The sequence below is a fragment of the Eublepharis macularius genome, chromosome 18 (genome assembly GCF_028583425.1).
Source record: "Eublepharis macularius isolate TG4126 chromosome 18, MPM_Emac_v1.0, whole genome shotgun sequence".
Classification (NCBI taxonomy): Eukaryota; Metazoa; Chordata; class Lepidosauria; order Squamata; family Eublepharidae; genus Eublepharis; species Eublepharis macularius.
In genome coordinates, this window is record NC_072807.1 from 21385234 (window position 1) to 21407382 (window position 22149).

Here is a 22149-nt window from a genome sequence, read left to right on the forward strand (position 1 = left end):
TTGACACTGCCACGCACTTTAATGCCTTTAAGCACTTCGTGCACTTTAAATAAAGCTGAAGACATTATGTGCCAGTGGTTCCAGAAATTGTGAATAACTCTCCAAAGGTTCTGAATAGAAATCTCAAAGGCATTGTCATACGTAGTGGTGTGGTGCTTGGCTCGACTTTTGTTGAGCAAGATACCATATGGGAAAGGAGACGTGATTATGTGCAGTAATTGTGGCAGAGATTTCTTTGGACATTGGCAAATGGAGAATCCCAAGATGCACACATGTGCAATTAAAAATTATGTAATTATTTCCTGTGAGTAAAATAATGCTTAAGCCTAAGTGCAGGTCCCTCCCAAGTACTGTGTGATTTGTTATGCTATGGCACCATGCTGATCTTTTTCATTTGATCTGTATTTCGGGTTTTTAGGGTTTTTTTTTCTTTTTAACCTCCTCTCAGGTTCCACCTTGGAGTTTCCTGAATACCTGTGTGAGTCTCTAGAAGTACTCTATCTCAATGACAACGAGCTAGACACTGTTCCCCAGTCTATCTGCTTCCTCAAAGGGCTTTCTGAGCTTTACTTAGGCAAGTAAGTGAAGGAGAAACCTCTAGTCTTGTTGAAATTCCTGTTGTTTCCACCAACATCCATGTTTTGTTGCAGAATTAGATGGCTTTTGCTGGGAATCGGGGAAGGGAATGCACCTTCTTGGCAGAGGATGTGCCTTTGCATGGATAAAGGTCAATGACTTCAGCTCCTTAATCTTTCCTTGGGCTCCCTCCATTCATTCACTAGACAGGAAGGTATGAGTAGGATTAAGAACCATTTATTTAGGCATCCTACTATATAAAAGGCTAAGCGTATTCAAGACAACTCACTTCCTACCCTGGTGCCCCACAAGAGGGCATTGCTGGAGAGGGAAGCCCACATGAGGCAGCCAGATCTCCAGAGAGCGTGCCATGGTGGGAAGCCCAGGCTGGGATCAGGTGCGGTGCAGGCAGCAATGCCAGCCCCCCACCTTCACCCAGCTGGGTTCAGGAGCGGAACAGGTGGCAATATCCACCCCCTGCCTTCACCCAGCTGGGATCAGGAGGGGCTACCAAGAGTGGGGGAGACAAACCCGGATAGTAGATAGCACTGAATACAAAAAGCCGGGAATCAGGAGGGGAGCAGGTGGCAATGTCCATCCCCTGCCATCACCTGACCGGGATCAGGAGTGGAGGAGGTGGCAGTGCCCAACCTCTGACTTCACCCAGCTGGGATCAGGAGCAGAGCAGGTGGCAATACCTGCCTCCCACCTTCACCCAGCTGGGATCAGTAGCAGAGCAGGTGGCAATGTCTACTTCTCACCTTCACTCGGCCTCGATCAGTCACAGAGGAGGAGGCATTGCCTGCCTGCTCGCCCTCCCTTTTCTAGAGCCCATTGTATTTTTTCCCCACAATGGGCTTTGTTACTAGTGATTTATAACAGTACAATTTGCAGAACATGAAGCTTTTGCACTACTCAATTTCTTAGTATTCTTCCATCTGGTCAGCTTCCTGACTGTTGTTCATATTTGACTGTTCCTTGGTTATAGGCGAGCCTTCATGTTGGCGTGCCTAAATGCCTTACAATCTAGAGTTTTACAGCTGTGATGCAGGAAGGGTGGGCATCCTATATCACGGGACTTTTGAACACAGCTATTTTTCTGGGGCGAGAAATCTTTTAATCTTTTCTTTGCTGCCAAACATAGATCATGTGGAGACATTGCCTCTTTTATTAGAAGGTAATGTAGACCCATGATTCTTTTCAGTATACACTTGTGATCGATTCTTGCAGACCATTTCGCACATATCAAGTGAGATCCCTGCTGCATCGTGGCCAGATGGAGTACTGAGTGAGAGAGCCCAACAGCCTGACTTGCTGTTAGGCAGCTTCGTGTGGCATTCTGAAGTCTCAAATGGGCTCAAATTTTTCTGTTGCATGGAGAAGTTTTTTTCCTAGTTGCAGACTTGTGAGAGGACTGGAGTGAGGCAGATTACGGCTATAGCACAATGTTTGTAGAGATGGTTTTTCCATGAGGTCCGTGTGCAGGTTCTTCCCCCCTCCCAAGAAATTTTGCTATCCTTTATCATTATTCTTTATGGGTCCACCAACATTTCTCAGAGGTTTTTTCCAGACCAGAGCCAACGAGTTTTGCCTTGATGCTTTGTTTAGCGGTAATTTTTGTGCCCCTTCTCAGAAAGGCCATTGTTAAACAGAGGGGTGTAGGTAAAGGTAGTCCCCTGTGCAAGCCCCAAGTCATAACTGACCCATGGGGGGACATCACATCACATTTTGTTATGGGGTGGTTTGCCATTGCCTTCCCCAGTCATGTACACTTTACCCCCAGGAAACTGGGTACTCATTTTACTGACCTCGGAAGGATGGAAGGCTGAGGGCCAAGCTACACATGACGAATGACACTTGAACGGCAAGTGGATTGAGTGGAGGGCAAGTGAACAGGGAGAAATACACTTGCCATTCAAGTGTCATTCGTCATGTGTAGCTTGGCCCTCAGTCAACCTTGAGGTGGCTACCTGAACCCGGCTTCTTCCAGGATTGAACTCAGGTCGTGAGCAGAGCTTGGGCTGCAGTACTGCAGCTTAACACTCTGCACCACAGGGCTCGTATATATACAGAGGGGTGTATTTTATGTTTTTTGCACAGTAACCGGGGTATTCAAGAGCTCCCTCCTGAACTGGGACAACTGTCTAATCTTTGGCAACTGGATATCGAAGAGCTAAATATTGCCAACCTTCCTGTCGAGATCAGAAAAGAAGGTGAGCCTGCCTTTCCACGCTCTGGTTTCCTGATGACCGCTGTTTGAACAGAGAGAGACAGAATCAAAACAAAGCTCATGGTATCCTGGTTAAAGTGCTGGCCTAGGATCTGGGAAAGCCAGGTTCAAATCTCCACTTTACCAGGGAAGCTTACTGGGTGACCTTGGGCCAGTCACACACACACTAACCTACCTCACAGAACTCTTGTGTGGATAAAATGGAGGAGAGGAGCACCGATGTACACCAATTTCCAAATAATTTATCATCCTCTTCGCAATTTCAATATGGTTTGCTAAGTGTTGTGCCGCTCTTGTGACATTCTAGAATGCAAGACAAGTGAAGAGGCAGGGAAGAGAATGAAGACAAAATCAGTTGGTGATGTAGGTGACAGAAAGAATGAAGAAGAAGGGGAAAATGAGGAAGAGAAGCAGTTAAAAGAGATTTTGAAAAGGAAAGTGAACATGGGGGTGGAAGTAGTGGATTGAAGGAAATTTATGAGGCAGAATCAGTAAAGAACTACTGTCCTGTGACCAGTGGAGGTTTAGAGCTAGAATTGTGTAGGTTGTTTCATCACCCTTTAATTGGTGGTGTTAACTATTTATTATTTGCCTCTTGGTTTTTTATCCTGTTCTTTTTTTCAAAGACCTTAAGGCAACATACAGAGTCCTCCACCCTCTCAAGTGTTACATTCACCACAACCCTCTGAGGTAGGTTAGGCTGTGTGTGACAGGAAGTTTAGGCCTGAGACCATCTGGCTGGTTTCATGGAAGAGCGGGGATTTGATTGATTATTATTACATTTATAGCCCACCCTCCCCATGAGCGGGCTCAGGGTGGGTTACAGCAAAGGATAAATTACAACAGATAAAACAGTAGAACAATAAAATCACATCTCAACATAGCAGTGTACATTTCAGTATCCCAAATGGGGTACCATTCCCCTTTCCCTACACACCATACACACAAGTTTTTAAAAACCCTGCATTTTGAATTAGAGATTTCTCTATCAGTTGCACTGGAATTCTTTAACTGAAGCTATGTTAAGCAATCCTTGAAAAAAATCATATTTTGTGCCACTGCCTATCAGTTTTATTTCTCCATCCTTTGCCAGGGCCCAAGACAATCCTAGCTTTTTTACGAGCCCAGCTACGCAAAGCAGAGCCATGCAACCTGCTGAAAATGATTGTGGTGGGCCCCCCGCGGCAGGGAAAGTCCGCCCTGATTGAAATCCTTCAGACGGGGAGAGCTTCCCAAACAATGTCCAGCGACATCACTATTCGGACCACAAAGTGGGAGCTTCAGAAACCAGCCGGATTCAAATCAAAGGTGAATAGAAACCAGATGCAAAGCTTTGCCCTGGCAGAAAAGTATTAGTACTTCTGCAAAGCGTGGAATCAAATTTGATAGAGGCACCAATCTTGGTCAACAACTGCTGGCAACCATTCATTCATGTCTCTGGCTCTTCTGGTGGCAAAACAAACCTTCCACCGGGACAAGCAAAGTATCTGGTAGGGGCTGATGGCATCATTGTGCTCCCTTCTCATAGATAATCAGAGACAAAGAGGAGTCTCCTCCACTCTTGCATTGTTTCAAAAGGACGTCAAACCCGCTGAACAAAGACACATTAGCAGCCCACTTCTCCCGCACTGAAGGTTGTGCTATTCCTGAGTGGTGAAGCCATTAGCTTCGATTTCCTGTGTGGAATCCATGGCTACCCTCATCAAGGGCTTCTTTCTTCATGCTGAACATTGACGCCCATTGATGCCCCAGCGTTGCACGCTGCAAAGATACTCGGGGCACGAGTTCATTATGCACTGACGGTTATCTCTGTGTGATTTTTCTTTAGCTGCTATGAGGGGTCGTTCTTGCTCCCCTCCCCACCCCTGTTGAATGTTTCTCTTTGTCCAACTAGGTTGATTCAGTGGAGTTTAACGTCTGGGATATCGGCGGTCCCGCCAGCATGTCAACAGTCAATCAGTGTTTCTTCACAGATAAAGCATTGTATGTTGTTGTCTGGAACTTGGCACTGGGTGAGGAAGCCATTGCAAATCTTCAGTTCTGGCTGCTGAATATTGAGGTAGGGGAGAGGTCGCTGCTGGGTTGCTGAGAAGTTGTATGTGTCGGTAGATCCCCTTTTAGCATGGTGCTGATAAGATTCGGCTATGTTGTTGGGTTTTACCTTTCATCTTGAAATTCTGACAACTGGTGCATCAAAACCAAGAGATGACCTGGCCTGCTTTGTTCCAGTTGCCTATTGCAAAAGAACTATGTTGAACATCACACCTGGATTGCAGTCTTCCAGTCTACATGAAAACTATCTGAGAATTGGCAATGGCGTAGTGTTCTGGTCCCTCTCCAGTTCAATGAGTACTGCAGACTCCAAATGGTCCCTGCCTTCTCCAACTGCTTCCACATCAGGAGTTTTGTCTGCCTTGGTTCCAAATTGGGATGTTTTATTTTAGAGCTTCCATATGATGTTGTGCGACAACAGTCCTTTTCCCAGGTTTTCTCCGATGACCTTTCTGAAAGCTGTTTTACTTCAATCATTTTGAAAAGAATGAAATCTGAGAGCGATAGTGTTTTCTGGAAGGAATGATATTGCTACTTGCCTATTTCAAATGTTAATAGAACCATTAAAACGCTATGGTGCATGCATGAGAAAAAAGAACAAAAAAGGGGGGTTGTATTTGGTACAGGATTTTGCTTTCTGTGGCAGGAAAGCTTGGTCCCTCGCAAAGGCAATTTAGTGAATAGGACTCCCCAGTCTGAATGGTGTAGTGGTTAGAGGGTTGGACTAGCATCTGGGAGATTCTAAATATGTGGTCTTGTCCGGTCTTTTCCATACTGAAGTTTTTCTCTGCCTTGGTTCCAAGAGCAATGTGGAGTCACAATAGACCACATGTTGAAGGGAAAAGTGAAGTGGGGGAAGCCAGAGAAAAGGTGTAAAGGAAATTTCCATGCACGGAAGCCCCTTCACCAATGTACATGGTTCTGCATTTTCAATACCAATAAAAGCAAGGTGGAGAAGCAGCTTCTCTTTTCCTTCGGCCACTTGCTACCACATCTGGGATGAGCAAGTACTATCAGATAATAACAAAGTCTCAGAAGGAAATCCACAAAAGCAACTGCCCTCAGATGTTTTATTAGTATTTAGATATTTATGGGACAGTAATGGTCTGGGGGGAGCTGTGGTGGGGAGAATAAGGCTCGTCTAGTTTGCAAAATATATTCTTTTTTGAACATCTGGAAGTGGATCTGACTTCCCACAGGCATTCAGACGACTTACAGGTCTTCTGTAATGTAGCTGCACAAAACTGGCTATGTTCATTCACTTTATTGGATTGGAAATCGATCCAGTAGAAGGTATAGCCTTACCTATTCTGTATTTCCTGGTTTTGCTAAGCTTCCTATATGATAGCTTTGCATGGACCTAATGGAAAACCTTGACCCTAAACTTCTGTCTTTGCAGGCCAAGGCTCCAAATTCAGTGGTGTTGGTGGTTGGGACGCATCTTGACTTAATCGAAACCAAATTCCGTGTCGAGAGGATCGCTACCCTGAGAGCCTACGTCTTGGCTATCTGCCGGTCTCCTTCTGGCTCGCGAGCCACTGGATTCCCAGATATCACTCTGAAAAATTTACAGTAAGTCATGTACTCGCTGCAATGCTTAATATATAAAAAGGGAGCTCCACCCTTTGAACTCCTTTTACCATCTAAGGGCCAAGCTACACATGACGAATGACACTTGAACGGCAAGTGTATTTCTCCCTGTTCACTTGCCCTCCACAAAATCCACTTGCCGTTCAAGTGTCATTCGTCATGTGTAGCTTGGCCCTAAGTCTAAACTGGCTGTGATGGTGACTCAGCCATTTCGAGCACAAGTCAGGAATGTTGACAGAATGACTGCAGGACCTCTGGCCATGAGCTGGGGAAATCAGGAACGGAGGCCTAGCCCAGATTCAGCAGCAAGTCAGGGCCAAGCTAGAAGTGATGAACTACACTTGAATGGTAAGTGCACAGACTGAGGGCCAAGCTACAAGTGACGAATGACACTTGAACGGCAAGTGGATTGAGTGGAGGGCAAGTGAACAGGGAGGAATACACTTGCCGTTCAAGTGTCATTCGTCACTTGTAGTTTGGCCCTCACATGGAGGAAGACATGTGAGGGCCAAGCTACACATGACGAATGACACTTGAATGGCAAGTGGATTGAGTGGAGGGCAAGTGAACAGGGAGAAATACACTTGCCATTCAAGTGTCATTCGTCATGTGTAGCTTGGCCCTGAGTCTGTTCACCTGCCATTCAAGTGTAATTCATCACTTCTAGCTTGGTCCTCAGACTATCAAAGGAACACAAGGAGAGTTAACCAGCACTGGAGTATGAGAGGAGCTGACAATATCCTCAGAAGAAGCATGTGATATAGACTTTTTCTCTTGTGAAAAGCTAGCAGAAAAGATGTTTCTAGCCTGACTGAATAGTACTCTGTGTGGTGGGAGCTCCCCCCCCCCTTGAAGCATGGATATCTTGCAATCCCCCACTTGTATTCTGAAGTTGTACAATCCCCAAGACCTATGCCCTGTCCTTTTTCCGATAGCATGCATTCATTGTTGAGCTATGCCCCTATTCTGTCAAAGCTAATGCCACAAAAAGGCTAATTTTCAATTATGGCATACTTCCTACAGAATTTTGCTTTCCAAAATATTTATATATTGTTACATGCTGCTTAGGGTGACTATTTTTATTTCCCTGGACCATTTTATTGGTCTCTAAGGTACTACTGGGCTCAAATCTTTTTCTTCTGCTACGAACTGACCCAGCTAGACACCTGAAACTACCTTTGTTTTGATTAGTCTAACTTTAATAAAAATTATATGTGGGTGTGTTCGCACGTGCATATCAATAGAAATGTTTTTTTAAAATAGGTTTCTCCCTCTGCTTGTCACCACAAAAGCAATTAATGTGTGCTCCTGTCTCTGAAGAAAACTTGCTCCCAAAAGCTGCCTTCCAAACATTACTGAAACTTCTTGTCAAGCCCAGTTGACTCCCAACATTGGCTCTTCCCCTCCATCTCCCCTCCCAAAGGGTCACTCTACACGTTACTTCTTTTATGAGTTCTCCAACCCATGCTCTGTGTAGACACACATCACCTCGGGGATTGGCTTCTATTAAAAAACCAGCACATGAATAAGCTCCTGCCTTCTCCCAACCTCCCCCCCCCCCCTGCCGCCCCTGTGCAAAAACAGTGCAGAGGGGAGACATTTCCCCATTTCTGCTGCTCCATGTGGAGGTATTTTGTGCATGTGTGGCAGGAGAAAGGGGGAAACACTCTTTCCCCACACTGTTTCCGCATGGGGGGAAAAGCTCGAGAGAAAGGCACGAGCTCTCCCTTCCCCTGCACCAGCTTTCCAAGCCCATTTACACTCTTGTGTTTTTTTTTTAATAGAAGCCAGTCCTCAAGATGACATATTTCTGCGTGTAGCACAGGTAGTCTCTGTGGAGAACTCATAAAAGAAGTAACGTGTAGACTGACCTTAGCTGTCCTCCTTGTATTTCCTTTCTATTGTAGGCTTCTATAACTCTCTCCCGTCAGCCCCTTGAACAATTTCTTTCATTCAGCTTCCTATACCTTGAGCCGGCAGAAATGCCTCTCCTCTGACCGCCATGACCAAGGGACAGCTGGTTTGCTGATTCAGAAATACTGTGTGTTGCAAGGATGCCTTCTGAGTCAGGCACAAAAGCGTCCTTATCTCCCATTTCCACAGAACAGTTTCCTCCGTTCTGCTGTTAACAAAGACTAGGATTTGAATATGGAAGACGCTAAAGAAATCTCCTCACTCTTTTTTTCTTCCTCTTGCCTTCCACCCTGAAGAACATGTATAAGAACGAGTCTTTGTGGTAAAGAAAACTGCCACCGTGTAGCAAGCTGCAAGGGCTGAAAGGAGTGAGATACCCAGGCAGCAGATGCAAGGCGGATCAAAACGGAAAGGCCCGAATTTCAAGCCTGCATCTTAACGTTCTCCACTCTTCTTCAAATATACTTCTTAGGGACTGTCACTTTCCAAAGAAACGCCAGGCCTGCCAGAAAAGCCAGGCCAATTCTGTTACATTTGATTTGAAGTCCAGGCCCTAAGCTAGGGTTGCCAGCTCCAAGTTGGGAAATTCCTGGAGGTCTGAGGGATGAAGCCTGGAGGAGGCAGGCTTTGGGGAAGGAAAGGACCTCAGCATGATATAATTCCATAGAATCCTCCCTCCAAAGCAACCATTTTCTCCAGGGGAACAGATCTCTATGGCCTGGAGAGAGCTGTAATTCCAGGAGATCTCCAGCCACCACCTGGAAGCTGGCAACCCTACCCTAAACTGAGAGAGGGAGAAAGAATCAGAGGTCTTAGCTAAAATGGCTTGCAAAATATCTAAGGATGTGAGCTCAGTTGCACCACTGCAATGGAAGACGCTTGATATTTGAGATATAGAATGATAAAAAGGGGGACATGATCAAAATCTTCTGTATTTCTTGAAGAGGTAAACACATGTTGGCCTGTATTGCCAAATTTCCATCGTACAAGGATAGAGTTTTGTGAGTTATGGAACAGCAAGATTCGAGTCCAGCAATACTTTGAAGACCAACCAGATTTTCAGGGTCGAAGCTTTCGAGAATCAACGCTCCCTTCATCAGTGATCTAGAGATGGGTGAATATTTGCATTGTAAATTGTAAGTTATAATCCTCTGCCTGGATTATAAGGACCCCTTCCTTTTTCCACTCTTGGAATTTGACGAAGGGAGCTTTGACTCTCGAAAGCTTACACCCTGGAAATCTGGTTGGTCTTCAAGGCACCACTGGACTCAGATCTTGCTGTTCTACCTTGAGGATTATGGGTAAATTTACACAATCATTTACACAATTGTTGTTATACTTGGAACTCTATGGCTCTTCCATGCTTATCTATACCCTCTCATCAGGAAGTTTCAGGCTCATATAAAATAATTAAAAGCGTTACTGATATTAGACCCTGTCCTGGAACTTGGCATTTTGATCCTGGAATTTGTTCCCAAGCAGAAACACTGGGAGATTCAATCAAATATCTTCTTACGCAATCTGGACTTAAGACCTTGCGTGGTTTGCACAGCTGGTTACTCTCTGGATTTTCTGCTGAAAATTAAAATGATATGGCCACATAGAGATTAAATTCAGTAAACACTTTCGTGCCAGGTATTCTCGTGCCAGGTATTTCTTCACGGTAGGGTTTTCCTCTAAGCTGTAAGAAAGCTGCACCTTCCTAACCTTCTGTTGGTTCAGGCACATGAAGATAGCCAGGAATTTTGAAATTACATTTGCCACTTGGTAAAGAGACCAGTAGCACCTTTAAGACCAGGGCTTTTTTTCAGCTGGAACACGGTGGAACAGAGTTCTGGCACCTCTTGAAAAGGTTCACATGGCCGGTGGCCCCACCCCCTGATCTTCACACAGAGGGGAGTTTAGATCGCCCTCCGTAGCACGGAGGGCAATCTAAACTCCCCTCTGTCTGGAGATCAGAGGGTGGGGCCACTGGCCATGTGACCATTTTCACTGAGGGCAATTTAAACTTTAACCCCCCCCCCCCTGTTCCAGCTGATTCAAAGGGACGTCATTGCACGGTCCCAGAAGCATGTGTGTGCTTTGCGTGTGTGCATGTGGTACCAGGGGCACCACCTCCCGCCAGGAGTTTCCCCCTGTGCTGGCAACTCACTCAGTTCCACCACCTCTTTTCCCAGAAAAAAAGCCCTGTTTAAGACTAACCAAGTTTATAGTAGCATAAACTTTTGAGAGCCGCAGCTCTCACAGCTGCATCCGACAAAGAGAGCTGTGGCTCTTGAAAGCTTATGCTACTCTAAACTAGGTTAGTCTTAAAGGTGCTACTGGACTCTACTATTTTGCTACTACAGACTAACATGGCTAACTCCTCTGGATCTATTTGCCACCTGGGCTTGCTGCCTCAACTGCTGGGCCATGCTGATGGTAGGGGGTCTCTCTCTCCTCTCTCTTTCTCTCTGCAGTGAGCTTTCATGTAAGACCCTGGAAGGCCTGGATGGACTCCGCCAGCTGATTTACCACATCACTTGTAACATGAGGGATGCTGGCAGTTCTATCTGCTCACAGAGAGTTGTGGGAAGACTGGTGCGTATTCCTTCTTACAGTGGAAAGCTGCATTGGTTTGGTTTGATTTTCCCAGTAGGAGGGTTTCTCGCCCGTTGTTATTAGGAGACACACAAGCTGACCATTACGCCATCTGATATGGGAATGATCTCAATTGCAAATCATGTTCAGTCATTACCATATGGGCACTCCATTATCATGTCAAGTCCCCTCACTTTCAAAAAACCACCTCCCCTCACTCAGGGACAAGGGCTTTAACAATGCGATTGCTCTTCAATGTAACTTAACAGATACCAAGGAGTTACCTGCGCTTCCGAGAATCCATCATAGCTGAACAACTGGGAAGGAGCCAAAGTGACAGCGTTCAATACTTAACGGACAAGGAAATAGAGAACATCATAGAGAGAACTCCAGGAAATGACGTCAAAGACTATGAGGATTTGCAATCCGGTATGGTGATAGAGCCCTGGCCTGGATAGCCTAGGCTAGCCCCATCTCGTCAGATCTTGGAAGCTAAGCAGGGTCAGGAGACCATTAAGGGAGTCCATGTTAGCTATGCAGAGGCAGGTAATGGCAAACTGCCTCTGTTCTTCTCTTGCCTTGAAAATCCTGAGGAGTCACCATAAGATAGCTGTGACTTGCCAGCAAAAAAAAGGTGATATGGGATAGTAATGTATCAAAATCCAGAGCGGGCCATGAGCCTTGGAGTCGGAGTGGATCTTGCTTGCAATGGAATTGAGCCTTTCCTGGGATCTGGGACCTTGTGTAGTGTCATGAGTAAAGTTCCTACACTGGCAGCTTTCAAGCAAGGCTGTAAGACAGAGTTCCTGAAGTGGGGTTTTGCTGGTTTCCAAGGGCCATAAGATCATACTTTTACCAGGTGGGGCCATAGCTCAGGGACAGAGATCCTGCTTTGCATGCAGAAGGTGCCAAGTTCAAACCCTGGCAGCTCCAGTTTTAAAAAGAATCAAGTTATAGATAATATTTAAAAAAAACCTCAGAGTCTCAGGATCCTGGGAAGTGGCTGCCAGTTAGAGTCGACAGAACCACAAGTGACGCCTGACACAGGTTGGACACTTGCCAGCTTCCCTCAAGTTTTGATGGGAAATGTAGGCAGCTTGGCGGAATGTTGGACAAGTGACGGTTGAAAAGTCCATTGGACAGCAGTCAGAGAGCCAAGCTGCGAGACCAGGATGCCTACATTTCCCATCAGAACTTGAGGGAAGCTGACTAGTGTCCAACCTGTGTCAGGCGTCACTTGTGGTCCCGCTCTCAGTATAAGGCAGCTTCGTGTCTTTGTTTTTAACTGTGCCAATTTCTTGTGATTGGGTTTTTTTCCTGTTTTAATGCTTGTTCACACTGGGATACAGGCAGGCTTATCAGTGTTTTAAAATAAAACAAGCAATACATTTGTCTGCTTGCTTTGCTTTCAAGCCAGTTCATGGCAGAGTTTTCCTTTTCTCTGCAGCCATCAACTTCCTGATAGAAACGGGGACTTTGCTGCACTTCCCAGATACAAGCCACGGCCTGAGGAACCTCTATTTCCTTGACCCAGTCTGGTTGTCAGAGTGTCTGCAGCGCATCTTCAACATCAAAAGTTCGAAGTCGGTGGCCAAGAATGGCGTGATCCGAGCTGAGGACCTGCGGATGCTGTTGGTTGGGACGGGATTCACCAAACAGACGGAAGAACAGTATTTCCAATTCCTTGCCAAGTTTGAAATTGCACTCCCGGTAGCCAACAACAGGTACACTGGTAATTGTCACCAGACGTGTGGCTAAACAGGACAGATGGAAACAGAGAAAGAAAGATGCCGCTCTGTTTACTTATTACATCATATGATTGTTAGAGATGCAGCAAGCTCAATAATGGAATGCGTGGTGGTTGGATCCAGCTGGTTTTTCATGCCGTTTTGCTCAATTACCTTTCTTACTCTGGCCCTGATCCAACATGGTTTTTGTCCATGTAGGGTGCATGAGAACCCATATAGCATTTTTGGTGATCAAAGAGAACCCCTTCCTACCATTGTCATCAGTGGAAAAGCCAGTTGGATCCAACTCCCTGGATTTTAGGTCTTAAAATTCTAACTCCGGTATATTTAGTGATCCTGTACTGTGATGTTTAGGGCCTCAGCTTGTAGCACAGCATTGCCAGTGGGTCTTGACCACTGTCCATTCTGAGATTCCATCTACATTACATGTCGTCATGTTTGTTGGTGATATAAATTATGCATTGAACCATGTTTTGAATCCTGAAAGGAGGAAAGTTCTCTGTAGGAATGCCCTTTGCAGGTAGAACAAAGGGGGAAATGAATAATCCTCTCTCCCTCTTCAGCTCACACTTGCAAAACTGTCTTTCATTTTTTAAAATCACAAAATAATTGGGGGGCGGTGTGCCTCCATCCCTCATGTTTGCTTGTAACGTGTCATTAGCTGCGTATTCTTTTGCATTTTAAAGCCATTTCCCCTCTGCTCTTCTACATGTTTATGTATTTTTGATACTTAATTCTTATTCTTAGCTACATGAGAGAATGAGAGAGAATGAGATTGGAACTGCAAAGATGTTTGTCTGCCCCACTGTGCCATTTCCTTAGTACATTCTCCCCTCCCCCCACACACACACACTGCAGCACTTCAAACAATATGTTCAGCGATTGCAGAGTGCCTAAAAATAATTCTTAGTTACTTCATTCAAACAACCTATATAGCTACAGTTGTTTCTGGGAAGGTACATCAAGGTCTCCAAAAAGGGAAATATCAGATAATCATGGGGAAAGCAGCCATGTCGTTGTTTTTTTTTAAAAAAAGCTTTTTTCTATCTCCTCTTTTAGCTTAAGGAACCTTTAGATTTCTTTTCACACTTCCAAAGGCAATTACTGCAAAGGAAACAGACGGTTATTTTTGTCCCCTCTTAACCTCTCTTCTTTTGAGATCTTTTTGATGCATACTCAAGACAAACTCTCAGCTACTTACTTGACACTGTTGCTATGGTTAGTTATTTCAGATGGGTTCTTTGCAATTACCGTCTGAATTGCCTAGATGGAGGGTTTGCAACTCTGTTGCTGGCCAGGGAGGCTATTGTCAGTTTGATCAGCTGCAAAATATAATCTGGATGTTCTGAGATGGTTTCTGTTGGCTGACGCTGAAGTACAGAATAAAAACTGCTATCTGCACTTTGATGCTGTTACAGGAAAACGTGCAGTTCTTAATAAGGGCAAGTTATTATCATTACTAATATTGTTATTATTACTAATAATAGACTTCTGTGGCATAGTAGCTACAGCATGGGTCCCCAACCTTTTTTGAGGCTGCAGGCACCTTCAAAATTCTGAGACAGGGTGGTGGGCGCAAACACAAAAGGGCCGCCATGGGAGGCAGAGCCAACCACAAAATGGCTGCCCTTAGAGGCGAAGCCAACCACAACATAATTGGCATGAGCAGGAGAGCCAATCACAAAATGTCAGGGAGTGAAGTCTTGCATAACTAAACTATTCAACATTTCAGGCAGAAGCTCTGCTTAATAGGTTGCCTATTAAAATGAACATATTGTTAAAAATATTTTATTGTGTACACACTGCTTATCTTCAGTCACGCAGTGAAGATCCTTGTGCTGTGGTGGCTGCTGCCGCCAAAGCAATGTTTTTAAAAATCTGTACAGCCAATCAGATCTCCAGTGGCCTATCAAAAGCCCTGCTGGGCAAAAGCCCCACCCACTTCCTAAAAACAAGTGGTGGGAACCGGGAAAGGTGTTGGCAGGTACCATCGTGCTCACGGGCACCATGTTGGGGGGACCCCTGGGCTAGAGTGTCGGATTAGGATCTGGGAGATACATAGGGGACCACTCTGCCATGGAAGCTCGCTGGGTGACCATGGGCAAGTTTCTGTCAGCCTAACCTCACCTCTCAGGGATGTTATTTTGAGGCTAAAAGGGAGGAAGAGAGAACAGTGGAGGAATCTGAGAGCGGAACTACAAGTGACAAAAGGCACGGGTTGGACACTTGTCAGCTTCCCTCAAGTTTTGATGGGAAATGTAGGCATCCTGGTCTTGCAGCTTGGCTCTCCGACTGCTGTCCAATGGACTTTTCAACTGTCACTTGTCCAACATTCTGCCAAGCTGCCTACATTCCCCATCAAAACTTGAGGGAAGCTGACAAGTGTCCAACCTGTGCCTTTTGTCACTTGTAGTTCCGCTCTTAGTGGATAAGAGTTCCATCAGCACGGCAAAGTTCCGTCCTTTCTGTTTCTGAGTTTTAAATAGCTTGTGGTTCAAGAAGAATGAGGGTCTGCAACCTTTTGCTATGAAAGAGCTGAGCTACATCAAAATTTGTAGCAAGAGATCGACAAAGAGGTAGTGTAAGAAAGCCCGCTATCTAACTGATACCATACAACAACATTCCTAATAATTGCCATATAGATGAATCATCCATACAGTTTATTCAGCCCAACCACTGGTTGTGGTGAGTCCTTTATTAGGGAGCGGTATACACAAGGTCTCCTCAAAAGTCATAAATATATGCAAGAACATCCTCTGTGATTGTTTTAGTATGAACCTGCTTCACACTTAGATTCCTGGCAGGAGTTCCCCTCTATCATTTCCCTTTCTGGAAAACATCTCTAAGAAGACTTTGAGTCCCATCAAAATCCCTGAGATCCAGTTTTGTGTAGTGCTTAAGAGTGGCAGGACTCTAATCTGGAAAGCCAGGTTTGATTCCTCCACTCTGCTTGAAGCCAGCAGGGTGACCTTGGATCAGTCTCAGCTCTCTCAGCCCTACAGGGTAATTGTTGTTAGGATAATGACAACACACTTTGTAAACTGCTCTGAGTGGGCGTTAGGTTGTCCTGAAGGGTGGTACATAAATCAGATGTTGTTGTTATTTGATGCTGCCTTATACTGGATCAGACCATTAGTCCATCAAGGTCAGCATTGTCTACTCAGACAGGCAGCAGCTCTCCAGAGTCCTTGGCAGAGGGCTTTCCCCTTACTTACTGCCTGGCCTTTTATCTGGGGGTGGCAGGGACTGAACCTGGGACATTCTGCATGCAAAGCAGATGCTCTACCACTGAGCCACAGCCCTCTAAGATTTCATTTTCTTTTAAAATTAGCTTTATTTTGTTCCATACTTAGACACATTTGAATCTGGAGCCATAGTTTGCAGACTCGTGACCTAGAATATGGAGGTTGAAAGGTATTCTGAGGACAGCTGTTGAGTGTCTTGCTACAGGTTGAGATGGGGTGGAATCTGGCAGCAGTGGAAAATCTGCCCTCAATATGAGCCACTGGCAGCAAATCACCCGAGTCTATTTGCAACGGTTGTGGAAGTTTGCGCTTAGCACATGTTTGCCTGCAAGGTATCCTTAAATCATTTCCAGCTTAAGGGAAATTGAGAAATCTTTTAGCATCTGAATTGTAATTGCTGGCGGCACAAACGGTCCAGATATTTTATTGCTCTCGAAATCCTTTCCATCAGCTGGGCTGGCTGTCTCTTCCTTATTTTTTTCCCCCTGCAACGTCATTTTACAGGCAGCCCTCTTAGCTGCTGATATCGTATCATCCATGTACTGATCCAAAGTCTTTTGGCCATACTGGTGAGAGCCAAAAAGAGGTTGTCTCCAATGCATGAGGCGTTTTGCTGCTTGAAAAACAAAAACAAAGCTAGCTCCTCACTGGAACGTTCTGTGATTTTGGTTTCAGTTATCTCCTGCCTCATCTTCTTCCTGCCAAGCCAGCTTTAGACATCCACAGCTTACGCCAACAGATGGCAAACACCATCCAGAGGGTATTCAAGATGAGTTTCGTTCCCGTTGGCTTTTGGCAAAGGTTTATAGCTCGGATGCTTATTAGTCTTGCAGAAATGGATCTCCAGGTAAGTAGAAGTAAATGCAGTCCAAAGCTTAGAAAACAAAACTGGTACATTGCATAGGCTGGTTAAAAGTCTGATTTGCACCTGATCTACGTACTATTGTCATCCTGGGGCTGCTTATACTCCCATCACTTCCCCTTTAGTGCATACTCCCACCATGTGTGTGGTATGGCTTATTTTACTTATATCCTGCTTTTCCCCTAATTGTGACCCAAAGCCAGCTTATCACATCATTTCCCCCTCCTCTACCCTTCCCCCACTAGAACAATCTCACGAGGTAGGTTAGGCTGAGAGATTGTGACAGGCCTCCTAGGATCATCTGACAAGCTTCCATGGCACAACAGAGATTCAAACTCAGTCATCTAGTCCCACACTCTAAGCACTACCGCACAGCGTATGGCTCTCACCACCAGTTTGGTGACTCAACAGGCATTGCTAAACTGTGTGTCCTTTACTGCATGCCCCTCTGAAAGTCTCTAGACACAGGATGCAGTACACGAGGACGCGCAAGTGAAGTGAGGCGCAATGTTACCGGGGAGCCGAGTTCTTAAAAGGACCGATCTACAGACTCTGCAAATATCGCTGCTCAGAGGGTTTGTTTATTTCCTCTCCACCTCCCAGAAGGGGAGGTGAAACTGACAGAGCTGATGTTGGACATGAAACTTTTAAAAAGATCTATGTATATCTAATTGAAATACCCCTGGCTTTGAGGAGAGGAGGGCTGTTCTGCAGAAGGACGGGGGATGAATGTGTCCCTTGGTGCAAGATGCCTCTCCCCCAGCCCTCTACATTAATCAACCCACTGCGGGCTTCCTCCTTTCACTTTCCAACGGCCTCGGTAAGCATCTTTAGAAAGGCTTGTGAGCTGGGGCAAGAGATTAAGGAGTGCTAACTAATCCCCTTCCAGGGATTTGAAGCAGGTGAGATCCCCCTTCCACATTTTCCAGAGCTAGCCCAGGTGTGCCTGTGACCTGAAGGGAAGGGGAAATTGACAAAGCCTTCAGGGAGGCGAAGAAGAAATAAACAAACCCTCTGAGGAGCAATCTTGCCCTGCTGGCTCTAAAGAGGTGAAAATGACAGAGCCTTCCCATTTGTCCTAAGCCCCATCTCCCTTCCCCACATGACCTGAAGGCAAACTGAGGCTCCATGGAACAAGACAGAGCCGGTTCATCTTGTTTGTGAGAGTCCAAAGGGTTGCCAGATCCTAAACTCCTAAACTCCTCCTCTCTTAAAGCCATTCCTCTTACAGGAGTGCTCTGTTTCAAAAGGCGTTGAAACAGGAATAACAACATGAATAGTAATAGTAATAGTAATAGTAATAGTAATAGTAATAGTAATAGTAATAGTAATAGTAATAGTAATAGTAATAATAGCATTATATACCACCCTTTGGAGCAACTTTACTCCCACTCAGAGCGGTTATTATTATTGTCATTATTGTTGTTATTATCATTGTCATTATTGTTATTATTGTCCTCACAACAATCACCTTGTGAGGTGAGTGAGGCTGAGAGAGCTCTGAGAAAGCTGTGACTGACCCAAGGCCACTCAGTTGGCTTAGCATGTATATTGCACTTTCAGTGTCCAGGACACTTTCTACACATTATCCTGTGGTATTCTTAACATTAACCTTAACAACAATGATCTAGGCCAGGAGTATTGTAAATGGTGGGGGGTGGGGGCTGAAGATGAGAGAGACACTTTTGTAAGGACAATTGGTGAGCTTTTGGCAGAGACAAGATTTGAACGCAGGACTTCGAAGATCACATCTCATTCGCTTAGCCACTAAGGCAGACCAAACCCAATAATGCTGTTCTTTCACACTTGGAAGCCTGGCTTCAAAGATGAGGATCTCTTTGGACGATGAAACTTCCATCAGGTATCTGTGAAATTTATGGGCTGTACCTCCACCATGACCCCTCCCCCTTTGCTAGCCCTAATGGTAACCATAAAATTATGTCCAGATTAGATGTCCAAACTGACCATTGAACGGCAGGTCTATCCTTTTATCTTCCGACAAAGATTATTCAAACACGTCAGCCTGACTGTCGTGAGCGTGAGAATCTCATTTAACAATGCAAATGTATTTGGCATAAGTTAATTCTCAGCTCCAATTTCGTTGGTCTTCAACTCCATCAGCAATTTGTCTAATTACCCACCCAGACCTCTTTATCTTGTTGTTATCTTGTCTTCACTGCAATTTGTTCGTTTGATTTCTGTCCTTGGCGATGACAGGAATAATGCTGGGATTCTGCAGGAGCTTGTCTGACTCCTTTATGAACATGCATATTTTAATTTTTTTAAAAACCCACACATTAAAAGTATTTTTTTCAGAACATCCCCATGGGTCTGAAAACCAGGGCTTTTTTTCAGCCTGAACGCAGTGGAATGGAGTTCTAGCACCTCCTGAAAATGGTCACATGGCCGGTGGCCTCACCCCCTGATCTCCACACAGAGGGGAGTTTAGATTGCCCTCTGTACATGGCACAGAGGGCGATCTAAACTCCCCTCTGTCTGAAGATCAGGGGGCGGGGCCACCAGCCATGTGACCATTTTCGCTGAGGACGATTTAAACTTTAAAAATCTCCCCCCTTGTTCCAGCTGACCCAAAGTGATGTAATGGTGCGGTCCCGGAAGCGTGCGTGCACTTTGCGCATGCACATGTGGTACCAGGAGCACCACCTCCCTCCATGATTTGCCCCCTGTGCTGGCAACCCACTGAGTTCCACCACCTCTTTTCCCAGAAAAAAGCCCTGCTGAAAACTAAGCCTGCATTTTGTAGTGGCTAGATTGTTGTACTAGGATCTGGGATAGCCGAGTTCAAATCCCCACTCTACCATGGAAGCTTGTTGGGTGACCTTGAGCCAGTCACATACTCTCTGCCTAATCTACCTCGCAGGGTTTTGGGGGGGGAATAGAGTAAAGGAGCGGAGAACAATGTTGTAAGATGCTTTTGAGACTCTACTAGGAAAAAAAAGCAGGGTATAATTTTTAAAAATAAATAAGAACATAAGAGATGCCTTGCTACAGCTGCTGTAGAGAGCTGCTGTAGCACAGTGGTTAAGTAGTTTGGCTGCGAATCAGCAATCTGCTGGTTCGAATTCCACTACTGCCATGAGCTCAGTGGGTGGCCTTGGATAAGCCACTCCTCTCAGCCCCAGCTCCTCAGCTGCATTGTGGGGATAATAATAACACTAACTTGTTCACCGCTCTGGGTGGGGCACTAATCTGTGTAGAAGAGCGGTATATAAGCGGAGTTAATTATTATTAGATCAAGCCAGTGGTCCATCTTGCAGCATCTTGTTTCATACAGTGGCTGAACAGGTGCCCTGGATGGCTATCAAGCAAGGCCTAGAGGCTAGGGACTTCTCCTGATGTTGCTTCCTAACACTGGAATTCATCACCTTTGATTATGAAGATTCCCTTTATTTACTATTGCTGGTAGCCATGATGGGTCTCTCCTCCAGTTCAGCTCCATTAAATACAATGGAAATTTTGCCATTGAATTCAATGGGATGTGGGCTTGCACCCTGAGGCTTCCAGAGCCCTTTACCAACACTCTCTACTGGCGTAGCAAGTGCCAATGTTGATATCTAGGAGAACAGGGGTGCCTAAAAATGGATTTTATGGGACATCTTAGTGCGTTGTGAGATTGGTAGGGCTCCTGCTCCAAGTTGAGGCTGAAGTTCATCCGCTGCTCTCAGACTCCACAAATCCATCTTCTCTGCACTTGGGTAACTTGGTGACATCTGCAGTTTGCAGGATTTGGTAGGGGGCAAAGCAACAGAAGAGGAAACAAGTGCCAGCTTGGGGGAGGGATGGTGTTTCCCACCCTACTGCAAGTCCTTGTGGGATTGCCTGTCATCCTCTCTAATATCCAGCACCTGGTGGTCCCATGCATGGTATTGTATTGAAAGTCGGACCAAATTTGAAGGTACCCCAACCATTCAGGCAGTTGAAATTGTTCGAATAGGTTGTACATTTTTTTTCATAGCAAGCCAGGAAAGAAAGACAGAGAACAGAAGGGCCGTTTTCACGGCTCGGTTTGATAATAATTACAGAGATGATGTGTTTGCATTGGTAGGTAAAAAGGTACAGAGATGATGTGTGTGCATTGAGTTGTTCTTATTTTGCCTGTTCTAGTTCTTTGAAAACAAGAAGAATACCAAGAGCAGAAGGAAACGAACCATTATCTATAGCTTCACAGGCAGACAGAGAAATAGATGTAGTACATTCCGAGTGAAGAGAAATCACACCATTTATTGGCAAGAGGGGCTGTTTGTCACTTTTGATGGAGGCTATCTGAGGTAATGATTGACGTGTGACAGGCATGGCTGTCAGGGCATTTCATATGAAACATGTCGAACTTTGTGGTCGAAGTTTGGAAGTGTTGGGATTTGTCTTTTAGACGCACTGTTGGAAAGTGGCTCCAACTGTCTTTGGAAAAACAGTTTTCTGTTTTTAACAGGTAGCGCTAAAGGACAGATTTTCACTACATCTTGATTACAATTTATCTGCTTGCAGGGGAATCAAATAAAATCATTTCCAGAGCTGTATCTGGCTCTAGTTTTCCAACCCTAGTTAAGACATTTCTTTTCAATATTTATATGTTTTCTCTTGAACATGGAACTCAAAAGCTTGTAAATATTAAAGTAATAGACAAAGTACAATCCTTCAAAATCTGAATACATCAAAGCATTCATTGCTCATACTTCTATTACAAAATTCAAAATTGGAGGGAAAGGCATTAAGAGGTTCAAAGGTTTGCTCAAAAAAGAAAGCTCTGTCAATTGATGTTCATATTGGCAATAGTTTCTAGTATTACATTGCTTGGGGGAAAGATTGGTTATGTGCACAGACCTTTATCCAAGTAGTTTTTAATTTTAATATTTGTAATATGGATCCTTCATTCTGGCTATTACACATTTGGGAGGATTTCTCCCTTTTCCTTATTTGTATCCATTAGTTTCAATAAGAAACAAGATGGCTCTATGTATTGTCGAAGGCTTTCACGGCCGGAGAACGATGGTTGTTGTGGGTTTTCCGGGCTGTATTGCCGTGGTCTTGGCATTGTAGTTCCTGACGTTTCACCAGCAGCTGTGGCTGGCATCTTCAGAGGTGTAGCACCAAAAGACAGAGATCTCTCAGTGTTGACACTGAGAGATCTCTGTCTTTTGGTGCTACACCTCTGAAGCTGCTGGCGAAACGTCAGGAACTACAATGCCAAGACCACGGCAATACAGCCCGGAAAATCCACAACAACCAAGATGGCTCTAATTTTTAGTTTGTTTCCCATCTAATTGGGATGAAATTTCCAGGGAATGTACTTCCTGAAGTAGAAAAGAGTTATAAATAGCCATATCGTTCCCC

At 45.0% G+C, this 22149-nt stretch overlaps 1 protein-coding gene across 1 annotated transcript in view; it reads left to right on the forward strand.

Annotated features, from left to right (window-relative positions):
• Window positions 1–22149, forward strand: part of LRRK1 (leucine rich repeat kinase 1) — an 83881-nt gene that overhangs the window by 39114 nt on the left and 22618 nt on the right. The window contains exons 12-21 of the mRNA XM_055002691.1: window positions 449–578; window positions 2677–2789; window positions 3900–4114; window positions 4701–4865; window positions 6258–6430; window positions 10822–10942; window positions 11212–11371; window positions 12390–12666; window positions 16611–16782; window positions 20923–21086. Of these exons, the coding sequence (XP_054858666.1) occupies window positions 449–578; window positions 2677–2789; window positions 3900–4114; window positions 4701–4865; window positions 6258–6430; window positions 10822–10942; window positions 11212–11371; window positions 12390–12666; window positions 16611–16782; window positions 20923–21086 (1690 nt within the window). The remainder of the gene's footprint in view (window positions 1–448; window positions 579–2676; window positions 2790–3899; window positions 4115–4700; window positions 4866–6257; window positions 6431–10821; window positions 10943–11211; window positions 11372–12389; window positions 12667–16610; window positions 16783–20922; window positions 21087–22149) is intronic.